The sequence below is a fragment of the Lineus longissimus genome, chromosome 7 (genome assembly GCF_910592395.1).
Source record: "Lineus longissimus chromosome 7, tnLinLong1.2, whole genome shotgun sequence".
NCBI classification, from domain to species: domain Eukaryota; kingdom Metazoa; phylum Nemertea; class Pilidiophora; order Heteronemertea; family Lineidae; genus Lineus; species Lineus longissimus.
In genome coordinates this window covers 11,357,836-11,379,293 of record NC_088314.1, presented here as the reverse complement: position 1 = coordinate 11,379,293, position 21,458 = coordinate 11,357,836, and the positions used below count along the sequence as shown (strand labels likewise).

At 44.4% G+C, this 21,458-nt stretch overlaps 1 protein-coding gene across 1 annotated transcript in view; it reads right to left on the bottom strand.

The window, feature by feature from the left end:
* The window catches only part of LOC135490653 (carnitine O-palmitoyltransferase 2, mitochondrial-like), a 221,037-nt gene that overhangs the window by 162,635 nt on the left and 36,944 nt on the right, over positions 1–21,458 (bottom strand). The window contains exon 5 of the mRNA XM_064775962.1: positions 9,781–9,884. Within this exon, the coding sequence (XP_064632032.1) occupies positions 9,781–9,884 (104 nt within the window). The remainder of the gene's footprint in view (positions 1–9,780; positions 9,885–21,458) is intronic.

Below are 21,458 nucleotides of genomic sequence, written 5' to 3'. Positions count from 1 at the left end.
CGATAAAGTTTGATAAATAAACAAAGTTTTTTTGCTTTTAGCTGTCAACATCAATGGCAGAATAGTAGAACTAATAGAACTAATTTCCGAAGTTTCCAATAGTTTGAACACAAATCAGAACATCACCCATCAGCTGGACTCAGATCTGCATAAATTACGATAAATAATGAGGTCGCCGCTTCAATTTCGCAAAGAAAGTTGACTCCATTCGAACGTTGTTTTGACCAAATTCCGTTGAACTCATCGTTATGAGGGCATTTGAACACATTCTCGTTGATCTTTTCTATAAATGTGTGAAGATTCGTACCAAAATATATTTCCGTAAAGGCTTAAATAAGAAAATTTGTCACTTACAAAATCATCGCTCCGGTAAAAATAAAAATGTCACCGCCATTTTCTTGACGATAGTACTCCAGGTAACCTCGGCGGGAAATTCAAAGCTGAATCATCCGAGGTCAAACAACAGTTTTGCTCACTACCGCCAACTGGTGATATAAATCGACACTAATCTATTTTATATCAAAACTTCTGTATCATGAAGACCTTTTCAACTTTATTTCAAGCTTTTATCTGCTGGAATAGAGCGTCAAAAAATAGTTTTTTCATTTACGCATTTTGCCCCCTGGGGAGCTGAATTTGAGTCGAATCGCCCAAATTTTTTTCCGTAAGCAACATTTTCTGCGGTGTTTATAAGCAAGACTAGATTTGAAGTGCCTCGGTTGTATGATTACAAAATGCCCAACTTTGTCTACAGATGGCTGGATGGAAGGATGGCAGGATGGAAGGACGGACACCAATCGAATAGCTATTTGACAAGCTCCGCTGACTTTGTCAGCTGAGCTAAAAATCATCGTTTTATTGTTCTTCATCTGTAAGACCGAACCCAACGCAGAGATTCGTTGGGTAGTTTTATCGCAACTGCACTTTGCACAGACCAATATTCCAAGCCGAGGGACACCATGACAAATTTGTCTTTTTCAACTTCCAATCATGGTCAAAATTTTGAGTAACTATTGGCAATGAGAAAAAACTTAAACCAATCACAATAATCTAATTAACACATCTCACCTGGTCTGTTGGGCAACTTATACATTGATTCTATGTGACTATATTCCTTCAAATCATTGCTTCACAAATTGCTGTCTTCCAAATGCAGCTTCAGGTGCGCAGAAGATAACTGCAAAAAATGTGAAGACCCTCAGCAAACTCACACAGTGCCGCAATTAAAAAAATATCAGACACTGGAATTGATCAACTGCCGCCATCTTGGATATCGAGATCCTGATATTCAGGTGTTTCATAATCCTACGTCATACTACTGGTATTGCGTCATCAGTTCAGACTGTAAGTCTTATTTAGGCCGAATTGATGCCACTTTCTCTTATAAAACGTTTTATTTTATCTATAAATAATAAACTATGACCTTTATAAATAAAAGTCAACACTTTCTGGTGGGTTTTATGGTGATTTTATTCCTAACTATAAATGCTGTGTAGGGCAGCAATCATCAGCTTGGCGGTGATGCGAGAGCCTCTTTGCAAATCGAAAAATTATTTCCTTTTCTATATCCGCGGTACTGCTTTTCAAGATGGTGGCAACTTACCTGTACTAGAGTAGAGTGACTCCAGCAACAGCAACATTTCAGAAAAAAATCTGCACACGGTGCGATAATGAAGCTCTATTCACAACCAAATCCTGCTTTCCTGAAATTCTTGTTTACCATGGGCGCGGCCATGTCTGGGCTCAATCCAAACCTTAGCTTATAGCCTGTGTGTGATTGGTCGACATGGAAACGAGGCAGAATGACCGTGGCATCAGCTTTACTCATCACCTAATTAGCATGCTTATGTACAGGGAAAGGATGTACTCGCCCTAATTTGTGGTCCAAATGCATAGTTGCTGAGATTTTGTGAGTTATTAATTAAAATGCAGAGAAATGCAGAATTTCCATTTCCTTTAGATATGTCATTTTATTAGTTCATACCTATACCCAGGTCAGACTTTTGCATGTGTACTCTTATCGGACACACCCGAGGGAGAATTCATCTATTTATAATAGAAAAATAATTAGCTAGTTCACGTAGCTACACCTAGGCGGTGCCCCAATACAGCCTCTGCCTCATGAAAGCCGCCATTACTCAGGACTAATTACTCGAGCGCCAGAGTAAGTCCCGTTGCTGATGACATTTCTAAAGGAAATGGAAATTTTATGTCGTTCATACTCTACCCAGGTCAGACTTTTGCATCGAATACCACCAACCCTGGAAGGTGGGTAAACGGTGACTTACAATGTAATGAAGTGAACTGTCTCCAGAGCTGCATAGCAGAACCCAACGGGTGAGACCAAGGGAACCCAGAAAAATAAGCATGGGGGCAACCCGGGCTTATGGCCAAAAGACCCTTTGAGAAAAAACAAAGGCGAGCCAAACTGGGAACCTCACCCCTCCTAGAAAAGGGGAGAATTACCTCACATGGTAAACGCTCAGCACATTTCGTACGCTGTTGAATTACAAGAAATGCTGCGATTTAAAATAGGGGGAACCCAAAAAAGGGGACCCACGGAATAACTCTCCAATAATCTTAGGGGGCTTAACCCAAGATACCCGCGGGGCAAATGTGCGGGCATGACGGCCTGCACAAATATCTATGACCCCCCCCCCCCCCCCCGCTCCTCTGAGACTCAAGGGGGGAGGAAGACACCGGGAGAGGGAGAAATTCGACGAGTGGACCAGGCAGGGAAACACCTAGACCACGTGCTGAGCTGCGACAATTGGACTGAGAGACAGCATACCGTCTGTTAACGCGGAACACTCGCGCATATAATACTGGGAGAAGGTGGAGTGGGAACTCCACGTAGCCGCATCTAAAACCTCGCTTAGCGCCACTCCCTTATACTCGGCCCAAGAAGTAGAGATGGCACGAATCTCGTGGGCCGTTATGGCGCCTAAGCGGCGAAGCTCTGGAGAAACGAGAGTCATAGAATAGGCCAGCCGGATGGTGGCCACTAATCATCTAACAACCGTAACAGCGGCTATCTCCCTAGTAAACCCCTCTCGATAAGACACAAAGAGGCGCTTTCTGCCGAGGCGTATGGCAGGTTCTTTGGTCTTATCAACATAGAACTTCAATGCCCAAACCAGGCATAGAGTTCTGTCCGGGAGATCCCTAGAGACCGTAGCGGACAAGGAGGGGATGAAAACCGGGTGCCTGAAGGTGTGCGGCGCCTGGTTCTTAGCAAGAAAACCTGGGACAAATTCTAGGACCACACCCCTCTCATTAAAAGCCAATCTATCAAAGGCTAAGGCATGGAGCTCGGACCGTCTTTGCACCGTGGCCAAAGCCACAAGAAAAACGGTCTTAAAAGTCAGATGTTTAAAATCTGCCTTGTGCATAGGCTCAAACGGAAACTTCATGAGAGCCCTAAGCACCACCGAGAGATCCCATTTGGGGGTAAGCTGAATGAAACGAGGATGCTCCAAAGACATATTGCGAAGCAAAGATGAGACAGCGTCATCCCAAGACGGATGCCAGGAATCGCCCAACTTCAAAGTGACCAAAAATGGCAGAGCGATAGCCCTTTACCCCCTGAACCGAAAAAAAATTCTGGACTGAGAATAAGAAATTCAAGAAGTCGAGGAAGTTGGGAAGAGAGGGAGCGACCGGAGAAACTCCGTGCTCCCTACACTAGTCTCGAAAGACATCCCACTTGCTGTCGTATGAAGCAAGGGTAGACTGTCTCTGAGGCTGAGCGACTTTATGGATAACGTCTTCCGAAAAGCCTTTCTCTCGGAGGAAACACCTGATAGTCTCCAGGCGTGAAGCCTGTAGAAAGAAGGGTCTTGATGATAGACCCGGCCGATCGGGTGATACAACAGACGGTCCCACCATGGTAGACGGCGGGGGTGGTCCGTCAGGAGCTCCAGCAGGACCGGGAACCAAGCCTGGTTCGGCCAGCACGGGGCTATCAGACAAACTCTGACCCGAGAACTGGCCACTTTGTTTAGTACCGGAAGCAACAGAGGGGTTGGCAGGAATGCATAAGCATTCAGGCCATCCAAGGAGGCCGACATGCTGTCCACTCGCAAGGCCTCCTCGTCTGGAAGAGGCGCATAATACAGGGCAAATCTCTTGTTTAGCTAAGTCGCGAAAAAGTCCACAACTAGGGCGTCCCACATCCCCGCCAGGCGGGAGACCATTCGCGGTGAAGGGTCCATTCTGTCTGGATCAGACGGTCTGCCCTGGAAAGGGCGTGGGCAAGGATGTTTCTCTTGCCTGGGATGTGACGGGGAGGAGCTGAATGTCCTAGCGGCGACAAATCTACAGAAGCTCCCTAGTGAGGCGACACAAAGTGTCGGACCTCGTCCCCCCTTGTCTCCGGATATAAGCAACCACTGTCGAATTGTCGGCGAAGAGAGAAACCCTGTGACCCCTTAACCGAGACTTGAAGGCCCTCACCGACAGGATGACAGCCTGCATCTCGAGAATATTGATCGAGAGGCACAAATCCTCCGCTGACCACGTGCCCTTGGTGGTCAGGTCCCCTTTGTTCAGATGGGCGCCCCAGCCATAGAGGGAGGCGTCCGTGAACAGAACATCTGAGGAGACAGAGGACTGAGCTGCACTCCGCGGAGGAGCTCCGTCTCGGACCCCCAGAACCTCCAGACCTCCTGTAGGAGAGAATTCGGGATCGAAATTTGACGATCGAGAGGGTCCGAAAAGGGACGCCAACTCGAGAGGAGGAGAAGCTGGAGGGGGCGCATGTACAGGTGCCGAAATTGAGCAGGCCCAGCAGGGACAGAAACTGTCGAGCTGAGACGCTGTCTTGACGGGGAAATACCCCGACCAATGATCAGATCTTGAGGATCCGGTCCGGCGGGGGGGACATGAGGTCCTCTTGTGTGCGAAAAACCGCACACCCACGAAGACATAGTCCTGAGATGGATCCAGCTCGGACTTGTCTAAATTTAAAAGCCACCCCGCTCGCCTGTTTATCTGAAGCAGGACGGCAAAGAGCCTGGCAGCGAATCAGCCAGTCGTCGAGATAGCAATGGAGCTTGAAGCGCATGGCGTGAAAAGGCGCGGCGAACGCCTTGACGACTGTAGTGAAAATAAGGGGCGCGGAAGCCAGGCAAAAAGGAAGGGCCTGGAACTGATAGACCTTTCCCTCGAAGTAAAACCGAAGGAAGGGTTAAAATCTGGATAGACAGAAACGTGAAACACGTGTCCCGAAGATCCAGCGAGATCGTTGGGCTGCACCGCAGCTGCTACCGATCTGGTTGTCTCCATCTTGAAGCTGGGCACCCGAAGGAACCGGTTAAAGCTGGACAGATCGATGACCAGTCTCCACTTCCCCGACCACTTGGGGACCAAGAAGATGTGGCTGTAAAAGCCTGGGAGGAATGATTGTCCACCACTCTCACAGCTTCCTTCTGGAGGAGGAAGAGAACCTCTGTGCGCAGGGCTAGAGCCCTGGCAGGGTCTAGGGTGAGGACAACCGGGTTGGGGATTGTCGTTGTAGGGGGGGGGATGAGAAAAGTCCAAACGGACACCGTGGCGGAGCATATCCAGTACGGGGGAGTCTTTTTGACACCACTGATCCCAAAAGGCCGCGAAATGGCCCAGCCTGCCCCTGCGGCGAAATCCGTGGGGGCGCCACCTGTAGACGCAGGAGGACGGACTAAAAAGTCACTTGTGTTTGCCCCCGCGACCCCTCTTACCTTGGAAGGGTCGCTTGGGCTGTGCGCCACCACCGCCCCTACCTGAGGAGCGGTGGCGTTTATTTGAGCGGCGGGAGGGAGCCTCAGTCTCTGCCTGCCCTGGGACATGAGAGGAAGAAGAGCCACGCAAGGACGAGGACCCACGAAGGGCCGAGGAGCCTTGGGGGCGTCGATTCTCTGCCTGACGTGGACCAAGAAGAGGACCGCGGGCGGGGGCCGGCCTTAGGGGCCGAAGTTGTCTCCGTAAGGCGGTCCGACTGCATCTGGGCACCTGGCGTGCTGCAGAGACCAATGGAGGGACAGGGCAAGAATGCACTGGTTCTCTGACGCGTCGGCTGCCAACGACCTGGACAGGGCACAGAGGGACAACACTGTCTGAGCCTCCTTTGCCAGGGCCTCATCGTTCTTCGGGTCCTTGACGGACGGAGACGCACGGACTTTGGGGGGTACCAACCCGGTGAGCTGAATGTCATCCTTAAGAGGAGACAAAGACACCGGATCAGATCCCGACAGATCGTATTCGGGACGATACGGTCCGGTCGACATTAAAGTCGAGACCAAGGCGCGCTACTGACCCCCGCAGGACAGAGCTGTGTCCCTGAGTCCAACCAAGTCGAGGCTCGAATCAGGGCCGGGGACGGGGGCAATTCTTTGAATGCCCAGTCCGGGACCGCGTCCGGTTCCTGCTCGGAGGAATCCCCGAAGAGATCGAAGGGGACCTGACCGAGCGCAGGGTTAACCGTCGGGAGAGGACAAGACTCTAGCGGCACATACTGCCGAACTAGAGCGCGAAAATCGCGCATGCCCGCAACCATGGTGGGGTCCTCACTCCCCGAGGGAAAACCGGCCTGCGAGGCCGGGCCGGAAGGGGAATGTGAGTCGGATAATTCGCATTCCATAGGCTGATGACCTAGGTCAAAAGCCACCGTCCGCTCGCCCTGGTGCGTCACTGCCTGATCCCAGAGATTTTTACTCTCCAAGTGATCCGTGAGGCGCTGAATCATCTGCCTTTGATCAGCCGTAAGGCCAGCGGATGAAGTCGGACGAGGGTCCCGAAGGGTCTCCCATGGGGCAGGCATGGGAGAGGGGGGAGGGGGGCGAGTCTGTGAAACCGACCCGTCCTAAACCCCAGTATGACCAGACAGAACAGGGTGGGGGCGTACCGGCGAAACGGTCGGCCTCGGTCCCCCCGCCCAAAGCGGGGGGGACACGTGGATCCCTCACCCGCGCAAAATGTGCCCTCGCCAAGCCCCTGCCTAAACCAAGCAGGACACCTCCCGGCAAGGAAATGGGCGGCAGGGACAGGGCGGTGAACCGCGGCCCTGCACCACCAGGGGACGCCAAAGGAGGAACCGTCGTCCCTAGGGAGGGACAAGGAGTCGGGCGTGCCGCCCGTCCAATGGTGAAGGGATGGTGGTCCCCCGAGGCAACCGCAGACATCAAGAGGGGACTGGCAGTGCCAGTTACGCCCAAGGATGTTAGCGGTCGCAACCCCATCGAATGCCCCGGAGGGGGACGGGGAGCACATCTGTAAGGACAGCTCACCGGCCTAAAAAGGCAGGGAGCGGATCCAGGGGTCTCAACGTTGGAGAGCTGGAGAAACTGGTCAAACTCCAAACCCTGATCCGCGCTGCCCGAGGGATCGGGACGTAAAACGTCCAGAGTCCCCACAGGAGTCCTGCCCGCTGAAGAAGGGGGGGGGGGCGGACGAAGTCTCGCGAACATCCCTAAGACAGGGGCACCGATGCTCCACGACGAGACTCCCCAGGGGGCACACCCTCGAAGAGCCTCGGGGACCTCGCCGCTGAAGAGCGGGGGTCCCGGCGGAGGAAAGGGAGGGGGGACGAAGTCTTTCCCCGACCAGGCTTTCTACGCACAGACTTCTTCAACTTCTTCCTGGAAGTACCGAGAGAAGGAGAACTCACCCCAGGGGCGGGACTGCCCGACCCAACAGGGACTAACTTGTCAGTACCCTGACCTGGGGAAGGAACGGGATGGGGACTATGAATCCCTGACACACCGGACACCCAGCCATCACCAATCCGGAAGGGAAGGAGGGCCAGAAGGCACGGCGGAAACCCAAGAGAAAAGAGTAAAGAAGATAAGAAGGATTGGAATAGAACCATCCTAATATATTCTGATAATGTGAAGTATATATACAGCTACGCAGCAGGGTGAACTTATTTTTTCTCTTTTGGGTCACGTGACCAGAAGCCAAGGAAGATACTGGAACTTGATTTAATTTTTAGTGGATCAAAACCACTCACAAAGACAAAAAACGGGGAGAAAATGAAAAGGAAAGATCTCACCCGCGTCCAGATAATATCTTCAAGCAAGAGGAGTCCCCGGGAGGTCCTTCTTTAACCTGAGACGACTCTAATTTAGCAGAATTTCAGGGAGAAACTCGGCGAGTTGTGTAAAAAAGCGCAGAGGAAAAAGTACTGAGTAATGGCGGCTTCCACGAGGCAGAGGCTGTATTGGGGCGCCGCCTAGGTGTAGCTACGTGAACTAGCTAATCATTTTTCTATTATAAATAGATTAATTTTTCCTCGGGTGTGTCCGATAAGAGTACACATGCATAAGTCTGACCTGGGTAGAGTATGAACGACATAAAATAGGCCATTCCCTGCAATATCTTGGAGCATTCTTGAAGATAATTTAGAAGAAATTTCTTTTTTTTTGGTTGTCTCCTCCTGTTCCTGTGATTGCCAGGGAGTCAGTCACATGGCTTGATTGTTTACATTGATTTCTAGGATTTTTTTAGCAACACTTTATGTGACAGCTGATCCTCTCAACACAGCATTGGACTGCATTTATCTGCTGACTCATGCACCAAAACAATAGTGGTACATTGGTAGCTGTGCTGTTGAAGCCTGCATTTAGTTAACCAAACCTTCTTGTGCTAAATGGATACTGAATCATGGGTGGAGGCCACCTTTCTTTCATGGAAGTAAGTTTTACTCTGTCTTACCTTCATGAAAGAAGAAGGCAGCCTTTCTTTTATGTAAGCTTTGTACTAGTATGAACCTGAGAAAACAGAGTAAAACTAAAGTATTTATGTAAGATACTTTTAGTTTTTGAGTTCCCGATACTAGGATTAATCAGCTAAACAACATGTTTTAGGAACGCTTGAATTTTGAGTTAAAAGAAAAACTTTGTAATTTGAGAAGCCTCTTGGTACACAATTTGTGTTGACATTGAGAAGCATTTCTGGTGCACAGTTTGTGTTGAGTTACATGTGAGTATATACAGTGCACAAGCACACTGCATGTGTCATCACTACTGACTTAAGAGTTGAGTCGTATTGGGCGGAGCATAGTTCAGACTATTTGTACTGCAGCTTCTGAGTTTATTTGGTTGAATATTTTTTTACCTTTTTAGGGTTTTTAGAGTTGTGTTCTCATCAGTTTTGAGAATTCGGTGCATTATTTGAGTATTCTTACATGGTGTTTATGTGAGAAATCATCTTGAGTCTAGAGTATTACTGCAGTAAAGCATTTGAGTTACAATATCACAGTTTATATTGCCAGAGCATGGCCACACTAATTTATCTCAAATAGAAATGAAACGTGCCACCTATTGGTGATTAAGCGAACTTTGTCTTTTGCTTTGACCCCCCCCCCCCCACCCCACAGATTGAAAATATTATCAAAATTTCACCCGTCGCAGTCATCAATTTACCACGGCTTTACATTTTAGTTAGCCCTCTTTGACTATGCCACATTTCCGGAGAGGATGAATACATGTTTCAGTCAAGGTGAAAGCGTGGACCTTAGTCTCAAAAAAGTTTCAAAACCCAATATCAGAGAGAGTATGTCTTCCCAACATTGGTTACAGGTGTGAAATAAGACATTCCAGTTGAAACAGAAGTCAAAATATGCCCACATCTCTAAACATGCAGCTCATTGAACGCCCCCTGCCTCTTAATATCTTAACCTGCCGCAAGTTTTCATTAGAAGATCATGAATGCATTCCTGTGAGTTTAAAGTAAACATTATGTTTACTTGTAATTTTATTTGACATTGTGTGATCAGGCAAAAGGGTAAAAAAGATCAATGCTCACCGGGTCCATGTTGGCCTTGCAAGGATCAGCAAAGAAAGATATGAAGGGGTTGAAGTTTAGTACAATTGGCAATCTGGAGGATAGATACATATCCGACCATGGCTCTGAAAAACAGAAGACTTAAAAGTCAGCCTAAAAACTGACACAAACTTAGATTTGGGTCGTTTCAGTCATTTGGTCTTCTGTTGTACTTATATATAAACATATATTTCCTGTCTGTACATTAGACTTTGAAAAAGGATTCAAAATATCCGAAACGTCGTCTTTACAACGTTGTAGTGTTGTTTTTTTATCAATCTCGTTTCAGTCATTTGAACTACATGTAATGACCCTTCAACCTACTCGAAATTTATAGCATGCGGCAAGCATGGATTTTGTTCACAGTGCTCACAACCTATGAGGCCTGCGCGTCATGCACGTATTTGAAATTTTCACCATGGCGTTTGGATATAAGTGTTTTCGGAGAAAAATGACTGACCATGTTCACGGTGATCGCGGTCACCTTGTGAACATGAGTTTAAAGGCCACGCGTGAATGATGCGCGCAATGAGCAACCAACATTGATGTCACGAGCATGATCGCAAACATTCTTCTGCACTTCCGGGCTTGCACGCACCACAGCAATCACAGTGCGCGTGAAGGAACTGTCATGGATGGATGCGGTGTGCATTGTTGTGCACATCCATGCACGAATGAGTGATTTCGTGAGCATGGCCGCGATCATCTAGCATGGTTACCGCGTGCATTCTCAAAATCACCCTTGCTGGCGCGCATCATCGCGATCAAAGTGCGCGTGAACGAGCATGGATAATGCACGCATTGTTGTGCTAACAAGTGATTTTGCGAGCAAGCCTAAGATCAGCTTGCATGGGTACCGCACGCATTCTAAAAGCTTCCTGGCATACATCACCGCAGTCACATGCACGCGAACAATATATTTTTCGAGCATGCCTGCATTCTTATCAGCTTTGGTGCCTTTAAAGAGTTTCCGTGGATTCATCCGCCTTGCAACCCCTAACAGTAGTTCCTAAAAAAATTTGGATTTCCTGCTGCCTATTATATCTAGCACTGAACCAGGACCTGTAAGAAAGAGTTGGGACATGGCATGCAGACTTTCTGAAACAGGGTGCAGTTCAATAGATTGGTATAGGAATGACAAAAATATCATAATGAGGGCAAAGTAGGGATGTGTGTGTCATTCCAGGTGATCAGCTGTTGCACTGTCCAGTTTCGTGTGTTTTTCCTGTTTTGGACCAAAAATCTAAATATTTCGAAAATGAACTGACTAAGTTAAATTTTTATCACATTTTTCTCGCGTATTGGCTATGGTGCTTCACATGAAAACCGGTATTTTGGATTTATCTGGAAGAACATTTTTCTAAATCTCAGTATTTAGTGATTCGGGGGTCTAGTTTGAAGTTTTTTGTTTGGGGAGGCCTCGAGTGCTTGGAGCAAAACCTGCGCTATTACCAACTAGTATTTGTTATATAAATTCAATGAGTTTGTGTAGAAAGAGGAGATTACGGCCTTCTAATAGTGTACAGCGCCAATTTGTCATTATTTGAAAAGCACCTTCAAAACGCATTTTAAAATGGGTGTTATTTGCAACTGAGAAAAAATCCTGAATTACACACTTTCGGAAAAACTATTGAGGGTGACCTTAAGGCGGAATTAACTATGACGAAGCAATGAACAATGTGAACCGTTTGGTACAAAAATCAATATGAAATATGCAATAATGGTGCACTGAGAGCCGTTTGAAACAGCAGTGCGCCATTGATGTCTTTGACGAATTTCCAGTAGGCCAGACAGCAAAATCAGCCCTTTTCATCATGTTTGGTATCCTATGGCAACGAAGGTGTCCTTTTAGAGAATCTTGTCAGAATTTCAGGCACGTATTACTAAGGAATACCTAGATTGTTTCAGAAGCAACTGTATTGCTGCCCTAGCGGCCATCTTGGATATTTGATGCTGCTGCGTCTAACCACTGGCAATTCCCACATTGAAATTCATTGCATTCCATGAAAGCGTTCTCCTTTAAATGCCCGGCAATGGATTTCAGGATGGCTGCCGTAGCAGCCATATTGGTTGGTGGATGAAGCCCATTATCAAAAAGAACCTTGGTCTAACCATTGGCAATCCGACAGGGAAAATGATTTCATTCCATGAAAGCGTTCTCCTTTAAGTGCCTGGAAACGGATTTTAAGATGGCTGGCCTGGTGGCCATCTTGGATAGTTGATGGCGCCCATTATCGAAAGGGACCTTCGTCCAACCATTGGCAACCCCTGGAGTGAAAATCATTGCATTCCATGCAAGCTTTCTCCTATAACTCTTTCGCTACTGCAGGGTTGTATTGTTACCCCGGCCAACACCCGGTATAGACCAGGCGGCCTGGATCCCAACTAGGCTTAGGAACAGTTTCATTGTAAAATAGCTGGCATTACCCAATCTTAGAGACGAGGTGTGTATTGATTTGAGTGCAGTGCTGCCATCTGTTTTTTTAGGTGTGACCAAAAGGTTAAAGGGACTGTGGTCGAAATATAGAACTTGGGGGAAATTTAGCCGTGCGCATAACTGTTGGCCAGTAGTACGTAGTGGACAGACCCGGCATGTCCGGAAATGGATTTCAAGATGGCGGCCCTGGCGGCCATCTCGGATAGTTGATGGCGTCCCTTCGTCAAACTATTGGCAACCCCACAGTGAAAATCATTGCATTCCATGAAAGAGTTCTCCTTTAAATGCTTCAAGATGGCTGCCCTGGCGACCATCTTGTATAGTAGATGGCGCCCATTATCGAATGGAACCTTCATCTAACCATAGACAATCTCCACAGAGAAAATCATTCCATTCTGTGAAAGCATTCTCAAGTTATTACACGGAAATGGAAAAAATTACAGACGGATGACGAACATGGTGTCAACATAACGCCCCCTCAACAATCACAAGAATCTAGACATCTCACCTGGCGTGTTGAGCGGATGATCGACTTTATTACATTGATTCCAAGAGATTTTATTCCTTCTAATTTGATATACAGTAGAACCTCTTTATTGAGGACACCCTTGCATGGGACAACCAATGGCAATGGCAATGATGAATTAATATAGAGGAATAGAAATTCACATCATTTTTTTAAATTTCATCATTTTGATTTCATTTTTTTATGTTATCATTGATCAGAATATCAAAGAAATGAAATGTCCAGGGCCATTGTGCTCACCTCATGAGGAGGAAAGATGGATGAAGAGCATGGTATTGTGTCATGTAGTGTTAGGTTTGATGTCGGTCCAAGCAATTACAATTTCCCCAAAATGGCCAATTTACAGTACATTTGACCTCTGTGACCTTGAAAAGTAGGTCAAATCAAAAAAGACCCGGGTGACACATTGAATGGTTGTTAGAATTAGATGTACCTATGATATCAAATTGGTGCCAATCTGGCAAGTAATTAAGGACTAATAGCATTTTGAAGATTATTGGATTTGGCCCCCTCCCTGGAGGCCAAACAGCAAATCAAATCGCACCAAACTATGGTACCTGAGATCACTTGACCAAGGGGTACATGTGTACTTAATTTGTGATCAATAGTCATTGCGGTTAAGAAACGTGCCATAGTTACGGCCCGACGGCCAATTTACGCCATTTGACCTCTGTGACCTTGAAAAGTAGGTCAAATTAAAAACCTGTCTGCCATATACTGTATGGTGGTTAGATGTACCCATGATATCAAATTGGTGGCAATCGGGCAAGAAGTTAAGGAATAATCACATTTTTAAGGCTTTTGGATTTTGCCCCCTGGTGGTCAAGTGGTGAATAATATTGGACCGAACTTCGGTCCCTGAGATCACCTGACTAAGGGGTACATGTGTACCAAATTTGGGATCAATAGTCATTGATGTTTAGAAACGTGCCAAAGTTACATCCCAACGGCCAATTTACGTCATTTGACCTCTGTGACCTTGAAAAGTGGGTCAAATCAAAGACCCGTATGATATGTGATGTATCCTTGCTAGGAGTACCTTCCATAAAATCTTAATTGAAAACGGATCATCAATAAGAGACATATCACACTTTTTATGTTTTCAGTTTTAGCCCCCTGGTGGCCAAATCAGGAATCAGACCGGACTGAAATTTAGTCACCCAGGTGTCATTTTATGGGGAAATATGTGTACCAAGTTTCAAGTCAATAGCTCCAGTAGTTACGAAACGTGCCCCGCTAAGGCACCTTCTCCATAGAGCTATACCCTATACTACACTATACGCGAACAATGGCTTCACAAAGGGTGCATGACGATGAAACTATTGTTCGCGTATAGTATAGTATAGGGGAAAGCTCTATGGAATAGGTGCCTAACCGACGACGGACGATGACACTCCAAAGCAAAAGCTCACCTCTCAGAGAGGTGAGCTAATTAAAAAAAGAAAGAGTATGTACAGAAGATGATAGAATATACCGCACGTATCAACGCAAATTGTTTAGATTTGATAACCACTGTGATTTCTTGGAAGTTCCTAAAAATAATCAACAGTGCCACGACTTTCCTCTGACAGAACTTGGAACTAAACAACATGTAAAAAACATGTATGAAACTTTTTCTCCGCTGATAATGTAGAAGCTTTGGCCAAAAATTAACAGCACGAAAGTTTTATGTGTCAAGCAAGCCACAATGGAAGAGTAAATACCACCAACGATAAATGTTCGTGTGTCGTTGAGCCAAATAACATTACTTTTGAGCCCGTTTTGTTCAAAAGAATGATGGACCGGCCGAGCTAGCGCGTGATGTAGAATGTACACAGTGCATTGTTACACATTTACAATGTATACCTATACACAACACACCACACAATGGCAACATTGCAAAACCCCACTCAGCTCCTTCAAATACGTCGTTAATACTTGCTTAATAGTTCTGAAACTTCACACTGTACAACTTTGATGTTTTGACAAAACAGTCTTTATAAGGTAAAATGGGGTAATTGTAACCCCGGGCAAATATGTTTTTGATTCATATTATGGTAACCATGGAATTATTCAGCCTAACCTAGCACATAGATATGAAAGAGGTGATTCTTGAGTATAACAACATAAATAGTTTTGGATCATGCAACACGTTATGTGAGAGCTTTGGCTAAAAGAAGTAAACAAATCAGACACATGCACAAAAAAGTTGGGATCGAACTTTTTGCAGGTATGAATTTTCCACACTTAAGCCCGCTACACACGAGGGATTTCTCACCAACTTAGTTGGTTTTAAAATTAAGAACAGGTGCACAGGTGACTGGAAGTTCACCCACTCACACGAAGACATAATCCCAGCAATATTTAGGTCCTGCACTATATTTAGGCCAAAACCTTGGTCAAGGCTAAGATAAAGAGTCAAAATATGGCCCAACTATGTTGTTGACTGAATCACACGGGGAAATTTCTACCCCACACTCCTTATATAAACAAAAAAATCCGTATATAATCAAAAGATGTCGTCGAGTAATAGAACAAGTCGGTAGTGCAGCCAGCAACTCCAACTAATCGGGCAAAGTATCAGTTACCTGGTCTGGATTCCTGTTATGAATTAAAATTCCAACTAAGTTGGTGAGAAGTCCCTCGTGTGTAACGGGCTTTACAGAACATTGATATGGTCCAGGTGATCGGTATTGAGTGCAGAGAATGTTGTATGCGGCATTTGAGGTCATTATTAAAATTTCTGACCAAGTTACCTGGGGGTATTTGTAGCCTGTTGGTTTGGTGTATTTGTAGCTTCTATAAATAGCTCAATATATCCTGTCATTAATCATGAATATGCTAGGTTTCTTTATTCTTATACCTGAATAATACTATTTGATCATAAATCTATCTGATTAAGATACAATAGATACAACGGTAACCCTTTATGTACCAACAGTGATACATTTGAAGTTTCATACTAATTTGTCTTACATTATTTCAAAATAAAATATTTTCAAAGTTACTGGTGTCTCTAGTTAAAACCACACCATTGACCAGATAGCAGCATTTCTCATGGTACATTGCATTACCATTAAGTAATGCCAGCCGAATTGCATGACCCATCCCTGAAACTAAAGTTTTTAACGGTGCACGACAAGACAGTCAGTCAATTCAGAATATCACAAGCTGTTGTCTGACAGGGTGTAATGTAAAACAGAGGTGATAAATAGAACATTGTGTTTTAGCACCAGTTTAAAATCAGTCTCATTTGCGACAATATTGTTTAAATTGTTGGTAAGTGATTGCATGCAACATCACTTAATGTGTTCAATTAATACTGTTTGATACCAGCAAAATCACGTCATCAACCTAGTTTGTAATAATACTAAATGTTTTATTACCAATAAAGACCACAAACCTGTGAAATGAAATGGTCCATGGACCATGTGCTCACCTCGGGTAAGGTTAATGCATGTCCTTAGCAGTGGATTAGGGGAGAACAGTTTCGTGATTGATGTCAACTTTGCAATCTTAGAGTAAGTGGTGTGGTAGTGATGCAGCTTTCTTACCTGGGGCAGTTTATATCAATATTCCGTCACAAAACTGAGCTAAAAATTGTTTCCAAGATGGCTGCTTGCCAAAGTAAACTAAAGGCCTGGTGGCCCGAATAGCTACGCTGGCGGAATTTGATAGCAAGGAATGAGATGAATGACAAGAAAATGTAGCAAGTAGTATATGCCAGTACCAGAATGTAGGTTTATGGTAGATAGGGAGATGTGGACAGACTAGATGGAATCAAGCTTAGACAAATGTGGCCAAATTCATGAAGGGTGTTCAGTTTAAAACAGCGTTTAACTACAGAATAGACAGATTCAGGTCCTTCATGTAAATCTCCACAGAATATGAACAGGCCCTATAACTAATCAGGGAGAAGTTACACACGTCTAATGAATTTGGCCCCTTGGGTGGATGACAGTTGTGAAGGTTTTATTTGAATTGCAGTGAATGAAGTAGTTGAGGGGTTCTTTTGTCACATCCGCTCTTCAATACCTTCAGTGCCTTTGCTCCAACTGTGTTTAAGCAGGCCAGCGCCAAACTGCTCTTTCAATACTTTTAGTTTGATACCATTAACGCGACTGCCTTCCTCTAACGGTGTTAAAGTTGTTTAGTAAGTCATAAAAGTATATCAGGGTAAACCTACCCTTAAACACTTTTAGTTTGATATCAAACACGGATGACACCTTTCGCTGTAACCGTCCCCAAGTAGGTCAGTTGGTAATGAAAATGGGCTAGCACAAACCTACTGTTCATTATCTTTAGTTCGATACCAAACACGACTAATTTAGCTATAACAGTCTTAAAGTAGGGCAGAAGGTCATAAAAGTAGGTCAGTGCAAATCTCCCCTTCATTACCTTGGGTTTAGATTAGTTCTTGTGACACTGCCCTACTCCCTCCCATAAGGCTACAATGCAGTCTCTAGATTGTGACATGAGGCATGATGCCATCTCCAACATTACCCTCTCTACTCTCATATCAATCAGGCTACAATGCGGTCTCTTACTTGATTGTGACATGAGGCATGATGCCGTCTCATTCATCACCAGCTTCTCTTATATCAATCAGGCTACAACGAAATCTTACTTGATTGTGACATGAGGCATGATAACGTCTCATACATCACGCACTTCTCTTATGTCGATCAGTTTAATATTATAATAAATAAAAATTCAGAGATGCCTATTCAATTTCAAGGCTTCTTTATTAAATCAACTTCAATCAATAATACAGTAAAACAAGACCAAAACGTGACGGACAAATCAGCTAAGATACAGCGTCTTCTTTCCCGATCCTGTCAATCTCATGGCTTACTGGTTGATTGGTTTCGTGTCACCAGTTCCACAGCATGCACAGCAACACCACTTTGCCAGTCGAGACCACCGGAATGACTCGTAGATTATAGACTGCATCATCCTGTAAACATGAGAAAAATAGCACTTTGTAAAACTACAGGCCTGGCGGCCTGAATAGCTACACTGGCAGAATTTAATAGCAAGGAATGAGATGAATGGCAAGAAAATGTAGCAAGTAGCATATGCGAGTACCAGAATGTAGGTTTATGGTAGATAGGGAGACCTATGTGGACTAGTCTTACTTGATTGTGACATCATGCATGATAACGTCTCATATATCACGCTCTTCTCTTATATCAATCAGGCTACAATGTGGTCACTTACTTGATTGTGACATCACCCTCTTGTCTCATATCATTCAGGCGACAATGCGGTATCTTACTTGATTGTGACATGAGGCATGATGACGTCTCTTACATCACCTTACCTCTTGCCTGACCTCTTCTGAAAAGGTGCTTGACTTTCAGTTGCAAATTGTGGGAAATTTTCATGTAGAAACAATTTGGTTTCCTGGTATCAAATGATCAGACGCAGTGCCGTCTTTACACTGGCAGATAAACTAAACATAAAGGACTCCAATTGCGCCGTGAATAATTTATTTTCTGGGGCATTACTCTCTCTCGACCCAGGGTCGAGCGCGACAGTAAAGGGGTAGGAATTTTAACTCGACCTAAGAGCATGACACTAGTATAAGGGTTAAAGGTTGCATGTTCAAGAGTTTAGGTTTAATAGGCAAGCTTTATTTAATATTATAATAAATAAAAATTCAGAGATGCCTATTCAATTTCAAGGCTTCTTTACTCAATCAACTTTTATAATACAGTAAAACAAGACCAAAACGTGAAGGACAAATCAGCTAAGATACAGCATCTTCTTTCCCGATCCTGTCAATCTCATGGCTGACTGGTTGATTGGTTTCGTGTCACTAGTTCCACAGCATGCACAGCAACACCACTTTGCCAGTGGAGACCACCGGAATGAATCGTAGATAGACTGCATCATCCTGTAAACATGAGAAAAAATAGCACTTCGTAAAAAAACACCATCAAAATAAGATATTTATTATTAACATTCCCGACTACGTTACAAAAAACAATGAGTAGTCTGTGCTGATACGCGAAAACTGTGAGAGGATATACAACCCTGTATAGTGTATGGCTTGCTGTTCATGTTGGTGGTAAGGTAAAACATCAATGTACAAAAAAGATCAAAAATTTTGTGAAAAACTAGTGAACTGGTGGGGGGATAAAATAAAGTTGAATTTGAAAAGGTTCACCCCTATTTACTAACGTTCACCTTGGTAGAGTTTAGACACATGGCTTGCAATGCATACTTTACTTCCCTGCACATATGTTGCAGTGTATTGCATTTGTTCATGTACCGGTATCGGGTATGTAACTGTAATGTATGGTAAATAAGCCCAGTTCATGCAGCTCCTCACGGTTTTCCGTATCAGCATAGACTGAGAATGGCAGTTTTATTGTCCGTTAAAAATACCTCGCAATTCCAGCAGACTACTTCGTCGCTATTATTTGTGTACTCTTACCAGTGTCATTATCAAAAGCGTAGGATATCATTGTTATTTTGACAAGAAACATGAGAAAACGTCAACTTCTTGTGAAGCGGTCCGCCATGTTTGTTCATCTAGCATTCGAGTTTCTTTTGATTACGTCGATGATGTTTATAAATACAAAGAGGCTATTCTTATAACAAAGTTTTGTCTAGATTTCAAAGTCATTCTCCTGTAGTTGTTACATTTATGTGTAATAGATAATTGTGAAGTATTACGATTATTTCATTCTGATGATTGGGAAGAATTTTTTGCAACACCGTTTTGTGTATAAAATGTACTATGGCGTTCATGTGTGTTTTGATCTTCGACTTCGACTCAATGACTGAGCAAATTTAACGAGACAGAAAGCCAAAAACGGTAACACTTCCTATGTAAACAAGCTACGGGAGTCATTTTATACTATGACATTTCAAATGTTGCGACATGGTTTTGCAGACGACATCCAGCTGTACGACAGCTTCCATGTTTCAGAACATGGTCTCCAGGATGCTGTTGCCAGGGCTGATGCGTGTGTAAGTGATGTACTCGAGTGGCTTGGCCTAAACCACCTCAAGGGCAATAATGAGAAGACAGAATTTCTAATCATTGCTTCAAAACGTAAACTGTCAAAGCTCAAGCCACTGCCGGTCATTAACATTGGACCATCTGCTATCCAGGCTTCTGCCCTAGTCAGGAACCTGGGAGCAATTTTCGATGAAAATATGGAAATGTCTAAACAAGTGTCAAAGGTGGTCAAGGGTGCTTATTTTCAAATTCACAAAATCTCAAATATCCGTAGACACCTTGACAATAAAACTTGTGCCCACGTAATTAATGCCCTTGTAACATCAAGATCAGATTTTCAAAACAGCTTACTAGGAGGACTACCGGAGTGTAAACTTTCAAGACTACAAAAAGATCAGAATGCAGCTGCTAGACTTCTAAGTAAGACCAAAAAGAGGGAACACATCACAATTGTACTTAAGGAGCTGCACTGGCTGCCGGTGAGATCACGTATCCAGTATAAAGTGCTACTGCTGTCGCACCAAGTCTTACATAATGACCAAAGCCTGGAGTACCTCAAGGAGTTCCTCAGTCTTCGTGCCCCGAACCGCAGGCTTTGGTCTTCCGAGGACCAATGGCTCCTTTCCATACCACGGACAAGGGGCATCTTTGGAGACCGTTGCCTGGGGAACTTGGCACCCAGGCTGTGGAACTCACTTCCGGCCTGGATGCGAGATCCCATTGGCACCAGCGCCTTCAAAAAACATCTTAAAACTCACCTTTTTATCGAACACTTCGACACCAGCACCTAAATGTTTTTATCTCTATGAATGTTTTAATCTCTATGTACAATTTTCTCTTTTACTATGTGTTTTTTTAAAAATTGTACAGTGCTTTGCAAATGATTTTCATTCAAAAGCACTTTGAATATAATAAATTATTATTATTATTATTATTATTAAATAACAGTTTGCATGGCCAATTTTACCTAGCAAGTCAAGAGAAAATACAGAGCAAACTCACCCTGGTTTTCTGTCAAAACGTTCACCGTACATAGATGAACTGAGCGCATGAATCTAGGTTTCTCTACGTGTCTTTTATCGGCAATATCAATAAAAATTAGACAAAATAACCCCACAAAACGACATGTTTACATTGAGAATTAAAATATAGGGAAATAGCACTTTCCAACTGCTCGTTATGAAACATTTAGATTGGAACTATGTTTTGAAGTGAACGTACACACTCTATATACATTCGCAAAATGGCCATAACTTTATCAGCCTCGGCTGCAATACCTTAGGGCAATGCCTTATCTGTAGCATGTTGAGTACATTACAGAGACAGGTAGGATCGAGGCCGTTTTGCCACTTTTGACCAGATGACAATTTCCAGCTTAAAATCTGCCAATTACCGCCAATCACAGGGCGTTTAGTCTTTCTGCTGTAAATAGCTATAATCCAATCAAAACAAGAGTTCAAAATATTGGTATCCTGGCACATTTTCTGGCCCAGCCACAGCAAATTCGGATGAAAATGCAATTATTTTGCTGGAACTACTTTCGGCCAGCTCCAGTACAAACCATAAGCTCTGCTGGAAGCCAGCGCAGCTAAAACGAAACAGCCAGGGGCCATTGTGCTCACCGTATAGATATTTGGTGCTTTGGAATTCATCCAGGTTAAGAAACATTGTACATGTATAGTATATAGGTCAAACCAAAGTTGGTATGACGTGATGTATCGTTGCTTGGAGTAAGACCCATAAGA